This window comes from Denticeps clupeoides, chromosome 9 (genome assembly GCF_900700375.1).
Source record: "Denticeps clupeoides chromosome 9, fDenClu1.1, whole genome shotgun sequence".
NCBI classification, from domain to species: Eukaryota; Metazoa; Chordata; class Actinopteri; order Clupeiformes; family Denticipitidae; genus Denticeps; species Denticeps clupeoides.
In genome coordinates, this window is record NC_041715.1 from 4,429,869 (window position 1) to 4,454,588 (window position 24,720).

At 41.8% G+C, this 24,720-nt stretch overlaps 1 protein-coding gene across 1 annotated transcript; it reads right to left on the reverse strand.

The window, feature by feature from the left end:
- Nucleotides 1-4,093: 4,093 nt before the first annotated feature.
- scn1laa (sodium channel, voltage-gated, type I-like, alpha) lies at nt 4,094-22,924 on the reverse strand. Its single transcript, XM_028991582.1, has 27 exons — nt 22,718-22,924; nt 20,350-20,663; nt 19,005-19,123; nt 18,628-18,717; nt 18,431-18,559; nt 18,223-18,314; nt 17,403-17,636; nt 16,985-17,048; nt 16,706-16,847; nt 16,402-16,605; nt 15,922-16,161; nt 15,175-15,534; nt 13,953-14,088; nt 13,629-13,867; nt 13,345-13,509; nt 12,845-13,222; nt 12,304-12,759; nt 9,767-9,893; nt 9,022-9,176; nt 8,742-8,915; nt 8,540-8,659; nt 7,778-8,044; nt 7,634-7,687; nt 7,385-7,522; nt 7,154-7,258; nt 6,699-6,969; nt 4,094-6,537 (listed from the first exon to the last, which is right to left on the reverse strand). Exons 2-27 carry the CDS (start codon nt 20,608-20,610, stop codon nt 5,378-5,380), a joined length of 5,880 nt encoding a protein of 1,959 aa, XP_028847415.1. The 5' UTR covers nt 20,611-20,663; nt 22,718-22,924; the 3' UTR covers nt 4,094-5,377.
- Between the last annotated feature and the right edge of the window lie 1,796 nt (nt 22,925-24,720).

Consider the following 24,720-nt stretch of genomic DNA (forward strand, 5'->3'; position numbering starts at 1 on the left):
TTTCCCCCAAAAGCCATAACCACTCTAAACTCATACATGCACTGACTATGCAGTCTAACCTCCGAACCCCCGGACTTCCTTCTAACCTCCAGCTGTGCAATATCAGTATTAATATTTATTAGCATTGAATTGTGTGAAATGTCTGTATACTGTTCAATAACATTATTCTCACTGTCAAACATGTTCATCATTACTGTAAATACTTGCAAATGGTTAAGGAAGTGGCCCCATAACCAGAAGGTTGCCGGTTCGAATCCCGATCCGCCAAGGTGCCACTGAGGTGCCACTGAGCAAAGCACCGTCCCCACACACTGCTCCCCGGGCGCCTGTCATGGCTATATGGCTATATTTTACTCCTGTATTTATTATTCCCATATGTATATAGCTCTGTCACTTCACTTTTTAATTCCTGGCCCTTGATGTATTGTACTTTTGTATATTTGTAATTTCTTGCTCTATTTATTATGGTAAGGGAGACCCGAAGAGCTCCCTGTGCAGGATAGCTGAGCGAGGGCTGGAAAGAGGCCTCAAAGTGGATTGCAATTGGAGTCAGACTTCATTTGTTAAATAATATTTTTTAAAAACTTCAATAAATACAGTTTTAAAAATATAAATAATAAAACGTAAGTCAACTTCTAAAAAATAAACATTTATTAAACTCCTCTCTTCTCACTTCTCCATCTCATCTTCACTCTGTCTTTATGGTCTTGGATCAAACCAACTGTGAAAAACAATAAATTAATTATCTTTGCAAAAACATTAAAACAGTTCATAATAAGTCATAGTATGCATTCATCAAATAATAAACTAACGAACATTTTAAAACATTTGAATTGCACAATCAGTAATTTATAACTTATTTTACATCTTTACCTATAAGCCCTGTGCCTCAATGCCACCTTGGTACATTCCAAGCTCCGCCCTTACCCGGCACATTTAAAACTCCCCACAGTCCTTTACTGGAACTTAACAACCTGGATAGGGCAGGAACTAAACATCAGTAGTTACTATTACATGGCTGTTCAGAGTGTTGTTACTGGTAACAGACCTTAGCTCTGTTACAACTACATTCATGTCTGCACTTAAGGAGCTGCTTTTTATCTCGTATTTGTGTAAGGTGACAATAAAAGCCCTTATGTTCTATTCTCCTCGTTTTGCCTCCATCTTACAGTATTAGTTCAGTCTTGAATACTCAGCTTCAGAACCTCAGGGACCTCTTTGTGACATTTCCTTTACAGGAATAACGTTTCAGGGAGGTGGCTGCTCTGGGGGACCTGCGCTCATCACATTATGGAAAGATGAAGCATTTGCTGTTAAGTGCTCATTAGCTTTGCCATAACAAATGGACATTCTGAAGAAGTGTGGCCTTTTTCCGGACTAAATGCTGATTGTGGCTGAGCTGAAATGAGAAGAGTTGCCATCATAGTATGGTGACTGGAAAAGCTTTGGCCTAATGCTTTTTGTAATAATGTGTGACTGGTCACTTGAGACAGGGCGCAGTAGCCGTCAGCAGCATTATTACTCGGATTGAAAAGTTCAAACCAATAAAAATCAATAAATCTGCCCTTGTCACATGGATGAAAGATTTCAGAGGACAGGCTTTCAAGATTTTTGCCTATTATAAAAAGTAATATTGAACAAGAAAAACAAAACCTAGAAAACTAGAAAACATAAATGGAAAACATTTTAATTACAAATTAACAAATAAATTAAAACTAAGTGTTTCATGTGTAGCTGGGTGGACATGGGTCTTTGGTGAAAGAAGGCCACAACTCACCAGCAGAAGCAATCCAGTCATGGCCTGGCAGTGAGGGGTGGTAGTGGCCTAGTGGGTAACACACTCGCCTATGAACCAGAAGACCCAGGTTCAAATCCAACTTACTACCATCGTGTCCCTGAGCAAGACACTTAACTCTGAGTTGCTCCAGGGGGGGACTGTCCCTGTAACTACTGATTGTAAGTCGCTCTGGATGAGGGCGTCTGATAAATGCTGTAAAAAAAATGTAAATCAGTGAAGGAAGCGGAATCGTAACCGAAAGGTTGTGGATTCAGATCCCAAACACCCATGTCAAATATGCGCGCAGCCACAGATTTCCGATTAAAACTGATGCCGTGTGATGACAAGTTCCCCTGTGCACTCTGAGTCCGAGGCGTTTAGGATTTGTGGATTTTATAGCTTTCTATAAACCCTTACAGTGTATCCTGAGGGATATAGTCAAATATAATGATAATAATAATAATATTAATTGTTAAAGATGGTTAATGGTTAATGGTTATTGCGAAGAATACAATAAAAATATTCACTAACATGATCTCTCTTAGGCACCTAAAACATATGCTATTGTAGTATTATCTGCTGAACGTTTATTTCAGTCTTTTGAGACTTGAGTTTTGATTTGTTCTTGGGACTAAAGACTTGAGGTAGGTAGTAGCCTAGTGGGTAACACACTCGCCTATGAACCAGAAGACCCAGGTTCAAACCCCACTTACTACTATTGCGTCCCTGAGCAAGACACATAACCCTGAGTGTCTCCAGGGGGGGACCGTCCCTGTAACTTCTTATTGTAAGTCGCTCTGGATAAGGGCCTCTGATAAATGCTGTAAATGTAAATGTGAACAGAAGTCTTGCTTGGTTGTACACTAAAAAGGTGAACACTGGCTGAACTTTAAAAAATTTAATTAATCTGTCACACGTTATATTTTAGCATTGATGTAATGTAAATAAAAAAGGTAACAGCAGGTTTGATTCGTTTTTTTTACGTCAAGGCTAAAATAGTGTATTTTTCCAGTGTCGATAAGATAAATACCTTTTTCTGCATCATTTTTAAAATAAATTCTTTAAAAACCATACAATGTGATTTCCTGGATTTTTTTACATTCTGTCTCTCAGAGTTGAATTGTACCTATGATGGGAATTACAGACGTCACTGAAAACACTGGCTCAAAAAATTGAAATAATCTGTCACACCTAATATTTTAGCATTGCCCTAATGTGAAAAAAGCCAAATGCAACTGACACCTGCAGTCAGTAGCATTGTGGTAAAGTACTAAAGTACAGTAGCAACATGGTAGAGTTCAGTATACTATACTATATAGTATAGTAAAGTATTCACTAAAAATTCAGCCAGATGCAAAGGTCTCATAAAGAACACGTCTTTAAATGGGACTCTAAAGTAAATCATGTGAGGAAAGTCTGCAAAGGTTTAACTGGTCAACTTTAGGGGCGCACTTCAGGATATTGGGACGATTTCTCAATAATAACTTCCCTTAAGCACATTAAGTGCAGCTAGCCAGCCAATAATAATGTGAAATTCTTACAGTAACATAGACCCAAACCAAGGAAACTGATTTTTTGAGTTATTGTGCACCCCTGTAGCTAGCTTGTAGCTAGCTTGCTAGTACCTAATTTCTTGTGTATTAGGCAACTAAAAACAGTACAGGCCTAAAAGTTTGGACACACTTTCTCATTCAAAGTTTTTTCTTTATTTCTATGGTCATTTACATTGGAGGCATCAAAACTATGAATGAACACATGTGGAGTTATGTAAAAAGTGGAGACCTGGACTCCACAGTCAACCAAATTGAGATGGTTTGGGGTGAGCTGGGCCGCAGAGTGAAGTCAAAGGGGCCAACAAGTGCTAAACACCTCTGGAAACTCCTTCAAGACTGTTGGAGAACCATTTCAGGTGACGACCTCTTGAAGCTCATCGAGAGAATGCCAATAGTGTGCAAAGCAGTAACCAGAGCAAAGAAACTAAAATATAAAACATGTTTTCACATATTTCACCTTTTTTTGTTAAGTACATAACTCCACATGTGTTCATTCATAGTTTTGATGCCTTCAGTGCAAATCTACCAACGTAAATGGTCATGAACATAAAACACATTGAATGAGAAAGTGTGTCCAAACTTTTGGCCTGTACTGTACATTTAGCATTTTGTTTACCAATAAGTCATTGTTATTTCTTGTTTAATATAATATTGCAAATAATACTAATAAGTAATAATGATACTTGTTTGTTAGGAAGGTGCATTCATCTTTCGGAATCCATGCTCATCATCCATAACCAAAGTGTTAACGTTTCATCCCACTTTAATATGTTTACTGCATATAATTCAAATACATTCTTTACTGTGCATATAAATGAAGCAATTAGAGGCAATTTTAGGTACATACATAAAGGTCTGCAAAGCATGGCTTTTAGTCATTTCCACAAGAAAGTGCAATTTAGTATTTCAATACACGCAGTATTCAACAGCACTGAACACATCTGCATACACTTTTCAAGGGGCCACAGAAACCTGGAGCGGCTGTGAACGTACAAGCGAAAAATAAATACCTGAGGCAAATTTCCATTTACGTTTCTTTGGTTGTTAATGAGTTACGGCGATGTCCGACATGCAACCTTTGCATTCACTATAAGCACAGTTTACGTTAAAGACGCAGTATGTCTGCTTTTGTCAGGGAAAAACATTCAACACGTGTCGCTACAGAAACGTAAATTTTGCCACTGCTTTTACATGCATATTATATTCATGTAACATGAAATATAACAGTGTAATTACAAGTGTAATTCAACACCGATGTGAAAAATGCTTCCTGCTATGGTGCACCTATAAAAATGTACTGTAAACATATGTGTCAATTCGGGGTGGTCAATAACAAGAATACAGTACTTAAACCAGGCCAATGGCTAAATTCAATCAGGCAATTTCAGGGCTGAAACATCATTACAATGCAACAGAAATGACCTGACCGGGTCAAGCCCTTACAAATCAGACTTGTGAGGTAATTAATAACTGCAGATGAAAAAAAGTAATGGAAAGGAAACAGTAAGAAACATATTTCCCATTTTATAAAAAAAGCCTTTTTTAACCTTTTCCACAATGACTTTAATGCAGCATTTTACTGCATAAAAAGTAGAGAGCTTTCACTTATAGTTTTGGTACAATATATACAAAGAACTAAGATTAAAGCCTTTACTTTTGCATCATCACATTAGCCATCAAACAGCGTTTTACACTTAAACAGGCCGGTTCTCATGAACACTGAACTATTCATGAATACTGAAGCTGATTAAGGAACCCAGAAGAAAATGAGGGTGAAAAACGTATTTTCTGTTGATCTTTTGGAGAAGAAAAATGCATAATGAAAATACATCACCTTCACTAGTTCATGGCAATTGCAGAGAAATTTGGTGTTGTGTTGAAAATATCTCTGTGACCTGTGATAAAAGAGCATTTGGTCTGTGACAAGCCATGCCAAGCGTTCAGGCTTCCCTTTGAAAACAGTCATTTCGGTAAAGGAATGAGGCACGAACACTGCAGAATTGCAAAAAACGAAGTCAGCAGTCTTTCCATGTCCTTGTCACTGATCCTAGTCTTTGCTCTTGACTTCTTTCTCTCTCTTGTCCTTCTCGTACTTGTCCTTGTCCTCTTGAGATAAACTGTTGCAGGAGACAGGGGAAGCAGTGGAAGGGGTAACATCCGAATTGTCATTCGGTTTGTCAGTCTCCATGTCCTCTTTGACCGGTGTCTCCTCCTGGTCCTGTTCATTGGTATCAAACATGACAGAGCCCCTTTTTGCGTTCTTCCTGATCAAATACCTCCTGAAAGCTCTTTGGATGAGAATGGCCGACATGAATTCATGCTTGCGACGTAGGGTGGAAGTAATGGGCTCATAGGACACCTTGGAGGGATTGGAGGCCATGAATCGCTCCTCCATCTGGCCCCGGAGCATGTCCATCTCTCCACCCTCACCAAGAACGCGTTTGGTGTAGGCAAAAAGGATGTCCAGGCAGTGGATGCGTTCTCCATTCACCATTGGCAGGTCCATGTTGATCAGCTGGATCTTGTTGGGCTTGGGGATCCGTAGGGGAGGGTCTAGAGCATCTGCAAAATCTGACAGCTTGTTGAAGTCCATGAACTGCGTGGCCTTGGGGTCGAAGCGTTCCCATACCTCATAGAACATCTCAAAGTCATCCTCACCCAGTGGTTCGGCACTCTCCTCTGTGGCCACACTGAAGTTCTCCAGAATAACCGCAATGTACATGTTCACCACAATAAGGAAGCAGATGATGATATAACTGACAAAGAAAGCAATGCCCACAGGTGGATTCCCGCAGTCACCTTTGACCCGGACGCCAGTGTGGGTTTTGTTGGGGTCACAGTCCGGAGGACCGCTGTTAAGCATTGGAGACAGAAGTAAGTCCCAGCCGCCCGACGTGGTGATCTGGAACAAGCATATCATGCTGTTGCCAAATGTCTCAAAGTTAAACATGTCATCAACGCCTGCCTCCTTCTTGACGTACGCAAAGAACGACATGCCGAGGATGGCGTAGATGAACATGACTAAAAACAGGAGGAGGCCGATGTTGAATAGGGCGGGAAGCGACATCATCAGGGCAAACAGCAGAGTGCGGATTCCCTTGGCACTTTTGATGAGGCGCAGGATGCGGCCGATTCTGGCAAGTCGAATGACGCGGAAAAGGGTTGGTGAAAAGAAGTACTTCTCTATCACTTCGGCAAGAAACATACCTGGAAATAAGGACACTCAGTTGTAGTGCTGTGTTAATCGATGCTACAATAATGGCTTTCAAAGTGAATAGTGAACAAAAAAAAATCATTTCAGTAAAGTGGCACAATAATGGAGAACACATCAATAAGATAAAACACATTTTTACGACTATTTGTCTTACCAACTATTGAAAGGATGACAACGATAAAATCGAATACATTCCAGCTGACGGTAAAGAAATATTGGCGAAGTGCAATCATCTTCAAAACACATTCAGCGGTGAAAAGGACGATGAACACGACATTAATCCAGTAGAGAATTTGCTCTTTCTCTCGTGTTTGCTGGTCAGTCTCAATCATCATGGTCACCATGTTAAGGCATATGAGAACCATGATTAAAATATCAAATGCCTGCTTTGTGATGATGTCAAATATAAATCCTTGGAGCTTGTTCTGGAAGGAAAAGATGAAGTAATATCAGATTGGTCAGATGTCTTCAATCAACAAATCAATGGAAAAACAAGGAAATTCATCATGTTCAATGTTTTAATTTTGCCTTACATTCACGGTAGTGTTGAGTTTGCCATTGTATTGTGTATAAAGTGTTATGTATTTGTTGAATTTTCATATTTCTCACCGCTGGTCTTGGAATGGGTTTTTGAGGTTTTTTTGATCCAAGCTTTTTCATTGCATTATAATATTTCTTCTGTTCCTCAGTCATGAAGATATCCTGACCTCCAAAGTAAAGGAAATAAACCAATCAAGTCAAATTTAAGTTAATGCACTTTAAATATCCAGTGTTTTCCAAGGTATGGAAAAAAAATCTTAACTTTTAGGTCATTTTAATTGATGACGAATGAGTACTTATCTTTTTCTTCTGCTGATTGAAGTTGTCAATGATGACACCAATAAAAAGATTTAGTGTGAAGAAGGAGCCAGCAATAATGAACAAAACAAAGTAGATATAGGCATACATTTTGGCTTCTTTTTCAGGCTGCTCATCCACCTTCAGAAGCAGAAACATGGTTAGATGCTTTCGCAACACAATTAGCGACAAACTGAATTATGCAAAGTACAGGAAATCTTCAGACAGCTCTCTGATAAATAATAAGCTTACTTCTCGAGAGTCAACAGCTGCATACATGATATCCATCCATCCTTTAAATGTTGCCTAAAATGTTGAAATATAGATATAGAAAAAGATGTAAGTCAACCACTGGATGGTAATTCGCATAATTCTACATACACACGATTGCCTTACCACTTGCAAAAGAGCCAAGTACCCAAAGGCAACGTTGTCAAAGTTAACCTTGACATTCTTCCACAGTCCGTCTATCATATAACACTCCGTTCTATTGTTAACTTGGCTTCTGTCAAAGCGTTCGCCTGTGGTCCTGTTTGCACAATAGTGGTACTTCCCAGCAAAGAAATTGACTCCCATTATGCTAAAAATCAGCCAGAAGATGAGGCAGACCAGCAGGACGTTGAAGATGGAGGGAATTGCTCCCAGAAGAGCATTGACCACCACCTACCAAAAAAAAGGAGTAAACAGGCGTAAATTCCACGTACGCTTAGTTGTGGTGAAAATGGGAAAACACAAGAGAAGAGCGAAGTGCTGGAACACGCTTTGGGCGTCAGTATTTTCACAAAACATCTGCACAGACTGCACAAAGGCAGCAGCTGGATTACATTAAAAGGGGAAGCATGTTGCCAGATCTAGTACAGGAGCATTTCTTAGCAGGCAGTAGAGCCAGACACTGAAACAGATACAAAAACCTGATACAGACACAACATCACAAATTGGGCCAGAAACCTCCTCGGAACCCCCCAAAGAAACACTGCATAGATTCATCACTACCACGTGGCTACAACATGGAAAATACCAGAAATGTCTTGAATGTTCTGAAGGAAAACATTCACCTGTGGCCCTTCCATTCATTCTGGGCAAAAGGAAGGTGAAGACGAGAGAGTGAAAGCACCATACTTGCATACCCGGGTGTCGTGTGACTGTGATGGCTCTTACCCTCATGCCCTCGAAGCGTGACATGGCCCTGAGAGGCCTCAGCGAGCGCAGTGTCCTCAGAGATTTGATGGCACCTTGGTTGTAGTTTAGCGCATTGGCGACCATGCTGACCAGAGAAACCTGAGATTAAAGGTGATGGATTAGGGACTTTGACAGAATTTTAGTTCAGGTTAGCATGAGACAAGAATCTAAAAATACCTACAGCAACAATGAGGAAGTCCAGCCAGCACCAGTAGTTTGTGAAATATTTGGCAAATCCATAGGCCACCCACTTCAGTAACATCTCTAAGATGAATATATAGGTGAAGACCTTGTCTGCATAATCTAACACAGACTTTATGTTGCGTCTCTCTACAATGTAGATATCTTCAAATGCCTGAAATATTTCGTACAAACAGTTAAATTGAAACCTATACAGTATATACAGATAAATGTACAATAATAGATTATTATATGAGATACAGGTACGGGCTGTTGCTCACCAGTGCTCCACTGCTCAGCATGATCATGAATATGATGAAGGTCTCAAACCAGCTGTGTTCCACAATCCTATAGCAGGTTTTTCTCAAGTTCCACCACGTTTTCCAAAATCCCACCTCTATATTAACCTGACAGCATGTGAATCTTCGAACGCAGCCTAAGATCAAAAGAATCCAAAAAATTACAGAAACTAATTAATAAAATATCTTTATTAAAAAATGTATTAAATAACTAAAACGATATTTAAATGTGAAGGACAAATTCTTACAATGGGTATACTGAACAACATTTGTAGTATATATGGATGGGGATCCCAGGACACTAGGCACAGGGTGGGGACTCACCCAGGGCGGGGCGCAGGGCACACACACACACACACACACACCTACGGACAATTACGAGTCACCAATTCACCTAATGTGCATGCCTTTGGACAGTGGGAGGAAACTGGAGAGCCCAGAGAAAACTGCCAACACAGGAAGAGCATGCAAAATCCCATTCAAGGTCCAGATAGGATACAAAACCGACTGCCGCGCCACCGTGCGGCATTCGGAAAGCAAGTAGGGAAAATATCGTTATATATATCGAGGCCAATGTTACTGTGACACTTCTTTCTTGTAAATCTGTGTTCGGTTCTTGTCAGGACAATGTCAGTCCCTCAACATGCCCAGTTGCAATGACGAATTCATGAATTCACAGTAAAAAACGCATGTACTGGACAAGATGACCAGCGAGACTCATCCTCACGGTCAGTGAAGCAGGCCTCAGGGTCCATCGGGTCCTCCAGTTCCAAGTCGAGTGACTCTGCACAGTCCATTCGGATGTCCACTGTGCTGCCATCTGAGGAGCTGAAACAGTCGTCCTCTGACAGCTTCTGCTCAGACAAACAGATTGGAGAAGCGTGTTGCTTACAGAATCAGCCCAGGAAATGGCATACAACTCACATTTCCTACTTTAATACGTTTCATGCGGCGCTGATCAATGGTACCCACAGTCGTGGACGATTCCAAGATCATGTCCAATGATCGTTTTATTTTTTAAAATATAAAATAAATGGCATCAACTAAGAAGGCTGTGGGTAGAATTGATCTGTTTAGTAAAATGCCATGCATTCATGACTGAATTTGATTTATGTGTTTTCATGTCTACTACAATTACAAATTACCTCCCAAAATGACATTAAATGCCCACCCCAAAGAACGTAGACTCTGCTTGACATGAAAACTCAAGTCCATCCTTTTAACTGAGGCAAACTCATTTTCTGAAAATGAGATTTCCACATTAGCCCAATAGATACAGTGCTGTTATTAAACCATCAGAGGCATTTCATTATTATTGTTATATTATAATTAATAATAAGAATATTCCCGTTACTATGACAACTGTTTTGCTCACTAAATGTTGGAATAAATGCTCGTTTCCAATCTTCCTAGAGAAGCCGCTGGCGGCTGTGGTTGATTGACGCGCCTCCCAGGGCCGGGTAGCAGCACTCATCTATGTATCATGTGACCCAGCTAATGCAGTAAGTGGGAATGATGTAAGCGAGTTAGAGCGAGATCCACTCTTAGTGCCGCTGCCTTCCATTAAGGCTGTGCTGACAGAAACTGTTTTCTGGGCATCATAACTATGAAGTGGTGGGTATCGTTGTTTTCATTATATCTGCCACATGTGTTGCGCTGTCTTGTTTTCTGTCTCTTGAATGTCTGCAGGCACATACAGACAATACAGGCACTTTAGCATAAGGAAGCTTTCATCATTCCATAACGAAGCCTGTCTGGGAAAAAAGACATAATGCACGTTCAGGCAATGATCATGTCTTCCGATGAACGTTTATGAATTCAAAATTCATCAGCTCTAGGTGGTCTGTGAAGACATGCCAAAGAAAAGAAATGTGCTAAAACATTAAACCACGTTTATGAAAATGAAGAAGCATGAACATAACTGTAATGAGAAACAACAAAACAGAAAGCAAGATTGTGATGACACAGCGGAAACTATGCTTTGGTGAAAAGTGAAGAGAGTGCCTTCAGTGTAGGTGCAATGAAGATGTCTTACAAGTCTTCTCTCATTGAAAAGCGTGAGAGCATCTGTGAGATGGCTGAAATAACAAGTGAGGTCAGGCAGAGTGAGGGCAAAGTGATACACAACATCATCCAAACCTGCACGATGGGAGGTGTCCCGACTGCTCCACAAACGCTATAACCAGGGGTTCAGTGTCTGCACGGTAATACACATAACTACGAAAAACCCTTAATGAGTCTTTTTTTTACTAAATAAATAATATAACAGACCAATACATTTTAATGAATCCTTAAAGGTCCCCTATTATGAAAATGTCACTTTGTGAAATTATTTAACATTAATACGAATCCCCCAGCCTGTCTTTGGTCCTACATTGGCTAGAAATGGCGATAGGTGTAAAGAGTGCTGTGTTCATTCTGTTCAGAGAGCAGAAGCTCAGACGGTCGGATCGTTCCCTTATGTCGTCCCCTTACGTCCTGTTTCTCGTGCTTTTTCTGCCCAGAGAATTTCCCACCCCTCCCCTAAAACATTATCTCCACTGACTGTCATGGCTTCCAAACGTGTGAAACATTGCTGGATTCTTGTCCCGCCTCTCTCCGTCTCATTAGCATTTAAAGCTACAGACACCAGAATGGCGCATCCTATATAAAACTAAAAAATAAATACATCATAATAGGGGACCTTTAAGGGGTTAATATGACTTTCTCATTATATTTTCCTCTCTTTTATGTACAGTTAATACATGTAAAAAATAGAATTACAACATATTTATTGAAACTCCTCCAAACAGCGCACATTAGAACACATCTGAAACGGCCTGCTCCAGAACACTCAGTTTAAATGGCAGATAATGCAATCTATGGGCCGATCATTTCCTGTTTCTGAGGCCGCAGCTCATTAAAGGGTCGTGGTAATTTAGGAGGTTTTCTGTGGGTTTTATAATGCCACCGGCTCATGTGTGGGACCTGAGCATGCTGTTTTCCAGTGAAACCGCCTGTTATGTGCACCTCAAACCCTTCGCAAGGACCTGCATTAATGATACATAGTTAATTCAGGGATATTACATGCATATGGTGCACCACGGAGGAACCATCCCTGCTACGCTCTCTGATCCCAGGGTGGCCAATAGAAACGAGCAAATTAGACCAATATCCTTGTGCACAGTGCAGTAATGGAGTTACTAAATGTTAAACTGGTGGCTGAATTCAATCAGACCGTCTTGCTGCTAAACGGCATTAGTGGCTGTTGCAATTCCGCCATACCTCTTCCACGTCAGACGAGCCAGTGCTGAATTCCTCGGGGTTGTCGGACTCGCCCACGGCGATGGGCACCGTGATCGTCAGCTCAGGATCGTTGATGAAGCTCACATAGTCATCTTCGTCCGTCACGTAACTCTCAGACGGCTCATCCAGCCCACGAGCGTTTCCGTTGCACTCCCGCTCCTTGGTGATGTCCGCTGGGGTGTGGTTGGCGATGCAGTGTCCATTGTCCTTGGGGAAGTCATCGGGTGACTTGAACCCATTCAGGTGCTTCTTTGGCTCCTTCCGAACACAGAGTCTTTGGACAAAATGCAGCAGTGCAGTTCTGACAAAGGCGAAGCCCCTCTTTATGCGGCTCACTGCGATTTGTAAGTTGTTCATATCACTGTCGTCATCTGAAGCGGTCAAGTTTTCAGCACTGAAGGAGCTCAGCAGCAGGGCTAAGAATAGGTTGAGTACCTGGGATTGGAAATTGAAATTGCGTCACTTAATGTCGCCCGGCACGGTTTGGCAAGATATTTGCTGTAATGACACAGAAACGCACCACCAGGTTCCCGATGACCATGACCATCATGAAGACAATGATGCACATGGTCTGGTCAGAGACCTCCATGCAGTCCCACATGGTCTCAATCCACTCGCCGCAGAGTATTCGGAACACGATGAGGAACGAGTGGGAGAAGTCGTTCATGTGCCACCGCGGCAGATGGCAGTGCACGCCATCGTCTTTCTTCTCCGATGAAATCTTACATGCCTTTGAGCTGTAGTTCTTTCCAAACAGCTGCATGCCCACTACAGCGAATATGAACACAATGATGGCCAGTACCAGGGTGAGGTAGCCCAAGGCCCCGACGGAGTTTCCGATGATCTTGATCAGCATGTTCAGGGTTGGCCACGACTTGGCTAGTTTCAAGATTCTCAGCTGTAAAACGTGATTTTGTGCAATTAGAATTCAGTGAATTGCTAGTTGTTGGCCAATTAGCAAGGATTTCATAAAATCATCTGATTCTTGTAATATATTTGCCACTTTATGTTTTCACTTACCAGGCGGAACGACCTCATTCCAGCCAAATTGGACGGTCCCAATTCTATCAGACTTAATATGACAATAATGCTGTCAAATATATTCAGTCGCTCTTGAAAGTAATAGTAGGGATCCAATGCAATGATCTTCAACACCATCTCACAGGTGAAGATGCTTGTGAAGACCTATGAATGTAAACCAAAGATGAGCGAAAATACAAAGGCCAACCATACGCTGCATTAGGCATGTCATCGAAATAATCAATTAGCTTGATCCAAATGGAACAAAGTAAAAAAGTTCTCACCAGGTTCCCAACATAGAGCACGCTTGTTAATGTGTCACTCTGTTCATGATGTTCCATTGCCATAAACACTGTGTTGAGGACAATGCAGATGGTGATGGCGAGATCGGCAAAGGGGTCCATGATGATGAGGTGAATCGTTTTCTTGATATTTATCCACTGTGGACAGTAGTCCCAGATGAGGAACGTTTTGGCGAACGAAGACCAGCAAGTATGGCATTTTTGTGTGGAATCTTCCAATTCTATTGAATTGGAAGAAAAGATGCAGAGAAATATTTATATTTTTCATTACATTCAGGATGTCCCTCTTTCAGTAAGCATAGGTACCTTCCACTGTAACGGTAGACATGATGCTAGCCATACTCAAAGCCCTTTGTCTTGCCACTGGACCATCTGAAAAGTCTAAGGAGGGCTGATAAGACCCATATCTGACCCTCCTGAACGTGCTGTCAAAGGATGAAGCCTGGAAACACGGATCACACGTTGTCAAACAAACCCTGAATCTAACATTCAGCACACAATTGAAAACCAACAATGGCATTCTGTGCACAGTCACATTTCTACTTAACCTTTTACTTAAGAATACACAGTAAATGCATAAAAAAACATTATGCCACTGGTCTAAAATTGACTTATTTCAACCTATGTTTCCAATATTATTTTTTGGAGCATTTTGAAACAATTTGACTATGTACTGTCCTTAAATTTTGGGAAAGTATTCATTGGAAAAATATTCATTGAATTCCCTTGAATATGGCATTGTTTATAATAGGTATGGACATATTTCAACAGTATATCAACATAATAACTTAATAAATATTTGTCCTCATATTTTGGTGAACATTTTATAAGACAAAACGTATTTGCAAACGATAATAGTGAAAAGTGTGAAATTTTAAAAAGGACACAGTGACCAGCTTTGGGGATTCAGTCAATGCCACAAAATAATTATTTCACGAATGTAATTTTCTGAAGTTTCTGAAATTCTGGGCAGATACTGACGACTAAAATAATATTATACAACATCCGTGCCCATTTTATAAATACTGTATGAATTACTTAAATCATACAAATTTAAGAAATTACCTTTAGTAATGTAAACATTGAACAATAAATCAATAATACTCATAAGTACAAGCATAAATAGGGGTTGTAGTAGCCTAGTAGGTAACACACTTGCCTATGAAGAAGAAGACTCAGGTTCAAAGCCCACCTAATAACATTGTGTCCCTGAGTCTCCAAGGGGGCCTGTCCCTGTAACTACTGATTGTAAGTTGCTCTGGATAAAGGCATGGTAAATACTGAAATTTTAAATTAGCACGATTGGAACTACACCCCCTGGTGGCAGGGAGGCAAAATATTAGTTTTCTATTTTCGTTGAAGAGGTTAATAGCGGCCAATACCAAGATACAGCTGATATATCGGTGCATTCCTAATTATAATTATTTCACTGTGAGACCCAGTGAGGTTAACAATAAATCCACAAACTATTGCTGTAGTTGATGAGAAAGAGCGTGGATTTTGACATGGTTCAGACATGCGTTCTTACGTTGTCCACAGTGGTAGTTGCACCTAATGAAACGTCAGAGCGACGGGCGTCGGCAGGTGACGAGGGGAGGGAGCTGCCAGCTACAAGGGACACCACTCCGTTGTGGTCGACAGAACTGTTGGTTTTACTGCGGGCCGGCTGGAGGACAGATGAGGACACGCTGCCCTGACTGAAGTGTCTGTGGCTAAGCAGACGGTGGCGTGGCAGAAGGACAGAGTCACGCCGGCTGCCAAGGCTGCGCTCGTCTTCGGCAAAGGCTGTGTCTGAGCCCTGGTCAAGAAATAAGTCCCGGAAACTGAAAATGCTGGTCCGGCTATTGCGTCTGGGCGAGAAAACGGATCCTTGGAAGCTCAGCAGGGACTGGGAGAAAGAGACATTCTTCAGGCTTAAGAAGAGGTTAAGAAGTCAGAAAAAAGACTTTTCTTCTCCTGACGCATGCGTTTCATTTCATAGAGAAGTGAAAGATAACAGAACGATGGATGGAACAACCACCGGGAAGAAGATGATGATAACAATGAAATAAATTTGAAGATGGTGAGAGAAACAATAAGAAGAATGATGCTTGAAATCGTAGGAAAAAAATAAAATGATCACGTTGATAATGATGGAAATGACAACGTAACAGACCAAGATGATGAAGAAATGATGAAGAACATAATAGAAAAGGACGATCTGTGATTAGAACTAATAAGGACCAACCAAAAATCTCTTTTTGAGAGCAGACAGACAGGAAGTGTTGACACCTACCTGATGTGGGGACGGCCTCCGGTCACAGCTGTAGTGATTGCCGTCTATATAACACGGCGACTGCATCTTCGTGCTTTGCTCCGACTCCGACTTGTGAAGCATATCTCCCACGCCCCTCTCCTGCTCTTGTTTGCGGCGGTTGCACCTCTCTTTGGCACTTTTGGAGCTTAACTTGGAGGCGTCAGACGTCGACTTCCTCATGCCCTTGGTTAAAGGCAGTGGAGGAACTGTGGCCGGGGCCTGTGGGCACAGTTCTTTGAATGAAGACATCTTTGCTTCTGGAAAATGTGACATATATGCAAATGTACTGGTTTGGTTTAAGAATCAAATTAATTGTTTATACACTACAGTATATTGGGCCTTCAGAAAAAGATTCAACAGCATGATAGAAAGTCAGGCATGAGCTGTGGCCATGCTGTGGCCAACCGGCTCAATTGTATGACTCCTAATAAGGTGGATCGTCCACATTTTCATCTGTACCTGAGCCTCCTCCTGTTTCTTAATTTGTTCCATCAAGGCTTGAAAATCGTCTTCCTTCTGCTGCACCTCTCGAATGGTGGCCTGGTTCTGCTCATCATAGGCCATGGCCACCACAGCCAGTATCAGATTGACCAGGTAGAACGAGCCCAGGAAGATGACCAGCACAAAGAAGACCATGTAGGGCTTCCCAGCTGCCCTCAAAATCTAAAATAGAATTCTGCGTCAGTTGACTGATCTCGTGGATCTCAGCCCGTGTGTGCGTCTAAAGGATAGTTTTGATCACTGAATGATCAGGTTTACACACTTGCTGGTAGAGGTTCTCCCAAAAATCCTGAGTCATAAGTCTGAACAGTGAAAGGAAGGCCCAGCCAAAAGAATCGAAGCTTGTGTAGCCATAATCCGGGTTCCGTCCAGCTGGAATACACGTATATCCTTCTGGGCAATGGCTGAAAAAACGGAAACATCCTCTCACAAACCGTGTACACCGTGAGGCTTTCAAATGCCACAAATCAGCATATTAACTCATATTAATCATTTATGTCTCTCGCAAACGTGTCCATTTGTCAGAAGGACATGATCTTACCCGGCACCGCTGCCATTGCCACAAAGCAGGGGGTCTTTTTTACCGCTCAGATTGTAGTAGTTGTCTGAAGACAAGAAGGAATGTCATCAAATATTTCCATAAGGACACATTTAGGACTGCAGATATTTGGGACTAGCTAAAAATAACGGCACACAGCAAGAAAAAGGAAATTATTGATTACATATACACATATGAAGCAGAGGACTGGGAGTACACTCACTCAGCAGGAGTAGATCCATTACTTGAGACTGTCTGAGAAGTACTTCCCTGATATCCTGCAGGATTTGATTACGACCCCTATGTGGCCAGGAGCCCTCTCTCTTTTCTTTATGTTGTGTTCTTTCTTATTTCATATTTTTAATATTCATATTTAAAATTAAATTTAAAAATAAAAAAAAGGTTAAATACAAACACTTACTAGGATCATTCAAGTATTTTTCCCAGTCAAAGGTGTTAGATGAATTGGTTCCATTGTGGGATAAAGTGCTGTCAGCAGTGGCATTAATCGACAGCACACACTTGTTCCTTAAATTGCCCATGAAGAGCTGCAGTCCAATCAGGGCAAAAACGCTTAAGCAGAAGACTGTGAGTATCATGACATCGGCGAGTTTCTTCACAGACTGAATCAGAGCGGCAACAATAGTCTTCAAACCTAAAAGATGGTGAAAAAAAAATGATTTTGGTGCTTTTTATCATACACATAAAATACTATTTTATTGTATTTCAGACTTTGGACCTTCAATTATGCTTCATTTTGTTGAATTCAATTAATTCAAATACAAATGAAATAGTGCTACAGTTTTAAAGAAATATATTATGCACCATAATATTCAGTTTCCTGTCATTTCCACCACACAGTATGAAACAGTATAGATAATTGCTTTAATTGAATTCAGTACTTGGTTATCATAGCAACAGTGTCTCAGAGGGGGAACTGGAGAAGATATTGTCCTCCAGAGAGCATAACAAAAAGAGGAAAAATTACATTTCCAAACAACTGATGGCTCATTTTCTGTGGACCAATTTAAAGTCATATTGTGTATGTTGTGTGTAATTGTTTGCTTCACCATTTCACAGACACGGCCTTGCAGATATTTCACAACGTCGTATTTAAACCACCAGCGTTTTCGCCATTGGCCTGTCAGTGAGGTCAGAACCTGGTCAGGGTTTCATTTGAACGAGCTAACCTTCCTTGAACCAATTCTGGGACCTCTTGACTCCATGCGATTGGTGCGTACCTGGGATAACCGAAATCGTTTTCAGTGTCCTCAGCACCCTGAAAGTCCGCAGGGCTGAAACATTCCCCATAGGTACGAACTCCGTCAAATACCTGCAGAACCCAACAGCGCCACGACATGATTACTAATGAACAAACCAGACTGTTCACGGTGGACGGAAATCTTACTATGTTACTACATTACTGTTACTATTCAGTGACAAACTTACGCCATAACGATGACAGTGAAATCCAACCAGTTCCAAGGGTCTCTGAGAAAGGTAAATTTCCCCACACAGAAGCCCCTGGCCAGGATCTTGACGATGGATTCGAATGTGTATATTCCCGTAAATGTGTACCTGGAGCACAACAACAGAGGCCTGTTATGGTGCAGACATAAAAATAAAAGGGGACCATGATGACTTACTCTACATATTTGGCCCAATCTGGAGACTGATTCATAGTCATGAATCCACAGTTGGTCAAGATAGTGCACATGATCAACATGCTGAACAATGTGAAGGCTGCGGTCAAGGAAATGCTGAAACCGTAGCACGTAGACACAGTGTCTGACAGTTCTGCTTTATTACGCTATTAATGCAACATGGCAACATGGAATATCTGCAGAAGGTGGGCCTGTGGGTTCTAGAACAGGAAATATCTAAAGAAAGTTGAAAAATATCTTGAATTAAAACATTTTGACATTCAGAAATTAACAATTTACACGATTATTTTTAAATTAGGTGTCAGGTAATTCATAAACCGTTATTACAGGTGTCAACGTGCGTTGCGAGAAAAGGATATCGGTGCACCAGAATCCTAATTGATATTCTCCTCACAAAGTTGAAGGGGCTTAAAATGTACAGGGCGGGGCAGGCATTGAAGCGGAATATCGCCTTTCCTTTGTTCAGCACTACGAAAGTCTGAAAAAGAGAAGAACAAAAAAACAAAAACACGTTCATACACGCATTTATCAACGGCTTAGCAGGTAACCAGTCATTCCCAGAACGCAGGAGCCACATTACAACACTTGCTTTGCCAAACTATGGGAATAAAACATCGCAGTTATTAGAAAAGCATATACAGGCACAGATGTATGACGCATTGCAGTACAGAATTGCTGGGGGCAAACGGTCCTCCAATGGCAAAGGCTCAGAAGTTCTTTAGAAACCAGGTAGTGGCCTAGCGGGTAAGACACTTGCCTATGAGCCAGAAGAGCACAAAGTCCCAGGTTCAAACTTACTACCATTGCGTCCCTGAACAAGACACCCTGAGTGTCTCCAGGGGGACACTGTCCCTGTCACTACTGACTGCAAGGCGCTCTGGATAAGGGTGTCGGATGAATACCGTTAATGAAATGCCATTAATGAAACCAAGATATTAAGGATAGATGTAAGCCCTCAGAACAACAGAAAACGTTTGCTAAACGTTTCAGCAAACCAGCTCCTTGAGTTCATTGTCTTCAGTCAAAGAGTTAATTGTCCCATCCAAATTGCATACAAATCCAAGAAGAAACGCAGGAAGAAGAAAAATGGCATTTGATAATGATGTAGTCCCCGTCAGAGTAATTACAGGGCGCGTGACTCACTGTGGTCTCCATCCCCTCCACACCCTCTGTGTGTCCCCTCCACACAGTCTGTGAAATCGTGCACCCATGGTCAAAAGGTACATCATTTGCATCACATTGCAAATTTCATTGAAACGCTGTCATGAATTGCTGTCAATGACAATCGCTCCACTTTGACATTTTTTCACTTTTCAGATCAGGCCATTCTTTACTGTGACCTTTTGGTTCACTTTGGCTGTAAAGCAGCAAGCGACTGCTACGCCCACTTCTGGCTCCAGCCAAATTACCAGGAGCAACGCCCTGCTGAGCTGCTGCACCAACCCCATGACCTTCTGACCCATCTCCACGTCTCGTCTCATTGATTACCTTGATTGTGTTACCCTGTGTTTGTATATTAGCCCAATGATAAAACCAGAAAATCCAGGTATTATAAATAAATACACACACACACACACACACACACACACACACACACACACACACACACACACACACACATTATATATATATATATATATATATAATGTAATAAAACATATTTTGGAGAATTTTAAAGCAGGTTTGGCCCGGATAAAAACTCACTTTCTGGTTGCTGTAAAAAGGGTCCAGATCCTCCAGAGGAATAGACACCATCCCGTTGGGTATGTCCCCGTATATTAAAGGCAGCGTTTTGCCTGCCTCCAGGTGGCGGTCAGGCTTGTCGCCATCCTCCTCGTCCTTGGCCCACTTCTCCTCGGCCTTCCTGGCCTTCTCCTCGGCGATGCGCTTCTCGATGGCCTTGAGGGACTCGCGACAAAATGGCCGGAAGCTGTCCGGTCCTGGCGGCAAAAGCATCTGTGCCATATTCTCATCATGCAGGTTCAGAGAGAAAGGCTGACTTCGAGCATCCAACTGGGCTGTTAAAAATCACAAGGGAGGGGCTGAAATATGGCACAGACATGGCTGGTAGACACCGTAACTGGTGTCGAACAACTAGCATTTCCTACAGACCCCTTTGATTTCCTGCCAGTGCTAAGCGTATTTATAGCCGTCCAGCGGCTGTACCTGCCGGGCTGAGCCAGGGCAGATATTTTCTCGGCCTAATCGCATTTCGGACAACAAATGCATTTACTGAAACTCACGCTGGAGGCATCTCTGTGGATACGTGTTTCCCGTTCTCAAGAATTCCACCCTGTAGAACAGCTTTTCCATGCATTTCATTGGTCCGTTTGTAATTATTTACTTGCAGATCATAGAAATCTGAAGGTTTGATACCTCTGTGTTTAGGGACTTTTCTTAAATGAAGTACATCATCAGTAAGTCAAAATCATCTTCTCTTTAAGGAACAGTAAAATCTGCAATCCTCAACCACTGTTAAGACTAACAGCTAGAATCGATCGGCATTCATTAACTTACAGCATTCAAAACTTAAGGAAACGTAATAGTAGTACTCTCAGAGATGAAGGCTGAGTTGAACGTCTTAAAGCGCTCCAACGGAACGGTGGTGTCGCTGTCCGCGGTTCTGAAACATCTCTCCTTCACACTCCTCAAATTACATTCATCTGGAAGAGCGAACAACCTGCCACGTTGCAGCCAGCTACACTGTCATTAAAGGGGAAAAGTGGGCCACGTAGCCTTCAACCAACAATCATCTCAACGGGTCGCAGTCAAGTTGTTTTTGATCATATGTTTCATGCATTTCATGACAGGCACCAAACGACAATCTGAGGCAAAATGGCAGGGCTCAGTGAGTGTTGTTGGGGAATAAGGACACATTTCACTTCATTGATTTATGGTAAAACGTGAACATCGCAGCACAGGTGGTTCCCAGCAAGTGTTGCGCAGCCATTTTCTGCAGGTTTGTGAATGTGATGATGTAGACAGGCCTGTGCTCACATACAACAACAGGGTAAAGCTGCATTTCCTACAACAGGTGCTTGACTGTTCAGGGTTTCTCCGTTCTCAATTCAAAAGCAAAAGGTCAAGGCTTCACTTGCAAATTCACCCGGAAAATTACAAACACGCCTTGATTGGATGTCATGAGGAATATCAGCATGTCAGCCTGCAAAACACTACAATTACTGGGGAACACCCCATGCATCCCATCATTAGCCCAGAGCCCTCTTTCAAATATAATTATGTACAGGCCAACTAATAAATAAATGAAATAATAAAAATAATGGAAAATGCTTTTTTGTGTTCTCCTCGTCTATATATAAAGTCTTCTCCAGCATCTTATTTGCACCGTACACAGAACAGAGACTAGACTACTGTCTTGATTCCTGGCGCCTTCAGAGAAAACTGGCGGCGCTGATGCACTGTTGCCAGATTTGTCCAGACAATCGTGCAAAACGCGATTGCTAAAGTAGCAAAGCTGTGATTTGAGGTGGACCAACAGTCATCCAATATGTTGTCCTGTAAACAGAAACACCGATATTTAGGAAAGCTTGGGAGGTGAAGGGGGTGCTATTTAAAAAAAAAAAAAGAAAGAAAACGTGCTTATTAAAAGCGGACCTGGCAATACGGACCAGAAGTCAAAGGGAGCGCTCTATGGGCGTCAACCCCGCTTTCCGCGCCGTGAGACGCCGTCAAGTGTCGGCTTCAGCGGCGCAACACGTTCATTAGCACGATCGAGGACGGAAAAACTTGTCTGAAAATGGCAAAGCGTTGCTTTTCTGTCACGGAAACTTTGTAAAATCGACACGCTTTCAGTAATGTAGGGATCTTTCCCCACAATAATTCTGGACAATAATTTCGATGCGTTCATTTGAGCGATTTCATAAGGACCATGCAGACTACGTTGCATAAACATCTGTATAATAGTATAATAATATCCTGGTTCGTTTTGCAGCATATTAATAATCATTTGCCTGTGTTTTAGCAGTGCACAAACTTTTGAGGTGCATGTATGAACAGAGCTGGACAATCTCGAGTTAAACAGATCCATATTATCTAGGAAACACCCACTTACCATATTCGCCCTGAACCAGCAGCGTCAGGATCCCGCAGGAAAACGGGGGTAACTGGTCTATGCGAAGCGCGTTGTTTTTCACCTAAATTCCTCAGGGTGTCAGAATGAAAAAATGAAGAAAGAAAGGAAGAAAGAAAGAAATAAAGAAACCCTGCGATCTGTAAAAATGTTAAAATAGCACCGGCGCTTCGACTGTCAGTGGTTATCCATGAAAGTGTCGGACTGTAATATTGAAGAGCAGGATCAATTGGACAGACCACCAAAGCCAGAACTGCCCATGAGCTGGGTTGCCAGATCTTGCAAAGGAAACACACGACCGATACGAGTCTCATTTTAAAAGAAAAGTATATTTTATTTTGTAACATTAACCTAATTTAGGTCATTTATCGGACGCCCAGAGTGACTTAGTGACAGGGACAGGGACAGTCCCCCTGGAGACACTCAGGGTTAAGTGTCTTGCGCAGGGATGATTGATAAATGCTGTAAATGGAACACGATGGTCGTAAGTGGGGTTTGAACGTGTGACTTTTTGGTTCCTAGGCGAGTGTGGACCAAAACCATGGATTCAAATACAAAACAAACAGAAATGACACGTTTAAAATGGCTGACAATTTGCTGACATGGCAACACGTTCTATTAGGGCTCCTGTGAGCGCTTCCGGTTGTGTGCTGGGACGATGACGCCAAATTCGCAGCAGGGCTTGTAATGCTGGTGACAGGTGACGTGAAGGGAGTTGTGTTTTTATGGCGGTACAGTTATGCAAATGTAGAGGAACATTTTATATTACCATTTATCTATTTAAAGATACAAAACAACTAAATGTACTCCTTTATGCAATTTCCCACTTGTGGGACTAATAAGGTTGATCTTATCTTATCTTAAGGTATAAAATTCCATTATCCTGACCAGTTCTAACACTTGTTTCATAAAATGTTTCATTAAAGATTTTTGACTTTTACTAGTTTCAATTTTAAAGCGGACCCGCAACAGATTCATGCACTAAATTTTAAAATGATCACTTCACTATAATAATTTATTGTGGGTCTGTAATGAACATGTGTGTGCGGCAGGGTAGCCCTGGCAGGAAAGCAGGATTTCTAATGTCATCTGGTGGCAGCAGCCCAGCACTGCTACTAAACCGGCATGGATCCCGCCCCCTGCCCTCATATCTCCAGTACAGTTTATGCTCTGTCCAGAAAATGGCTGTAACTGGCATGTGCAAAGAGAGGCACATCGTCTATTTCCCTCCCGATAGTCAGACACCTCACCACAGTTTCATGGTTCTAATTGCCATGGCGGCCTAGGCGGCCATTACCCAGCAAAACGACGGCACCAAGCAAACATCAATGGTGTTGACGGCTGTGGGCGTCCACCCGAAGGTTCTCTGTTGTGTCCGCGGGTACGTTGTCGCTCTGACAGTGTTTGCACACCAAACAGATATTAATAGAATGTAAGTACATCCAGCTGCATGGTCTATCTATTGATCTATCGTCTATCTATTTATCACATGGAAGAAATGCCATAGTTCATTTACCAACACACTGTTTCACGCCCATATCGTGGGGCATTTTTTCACGGTTCTGTTCAAGTGAAAAACATATAAATCACATTTTTAAGCTCTACTTTTATCTACGGCCTGTCCAGATTTTCACCAAAGACGGTCCTGCTCAGACCAGGTGCCACCTGGTGGTTGCGCCTTATCCTGAGATCTTTTTTTGGCTTGTGGCTGTAATGGGTTTGAAGACATTTTTAAAGGCCTGGGACTTCACCAAGCCACCCTGAGGGTCATTATCTACAAACTGAGATCACTTTTCTCATTGAAGTGTGGCCTTCCAAAACGTCGAGAATTCAGAAGAAATTGTGGAAGAACTTCCATGTTATACACCCCCTTAGTTCCAGGAAAGACCACAGTTTACGACTCCAGAATGAGAAAGCGATCACATTGCCAGGAAAGTGTAATCTCATTAATCACCTTACATTTGCAGAAGTGGAACATTCCATTT

What these genes read in the sequence shown, in the direction of transcription:
- scn1laa (XM_028991582.1), bottom strand. Translation starts at nt 20,610, where the DNA reads ATGGCACAGATGCTTTTGCCGCCAGGACCGGACAGCTTCCGGCCATTT. An exon ending in GGAGGCCGTCCCCACATCAG is followed by an intron (nt 15,535 to 15,921) that starts GTAGGTGTCAAC and finishes TCTTTCTCCCAG; the next exon opens with TCCCTGCTGAGCTTCCAAGG. An exon ending in TGAGGCCTGCTTCACTGACC is followed by an intron (nt 9,177 to 9,766) that starts GTGAGGATGAGT and finishes TTTTGATCTTAG; the next exon opens with GCTGCGTTCGAAGATTCACA.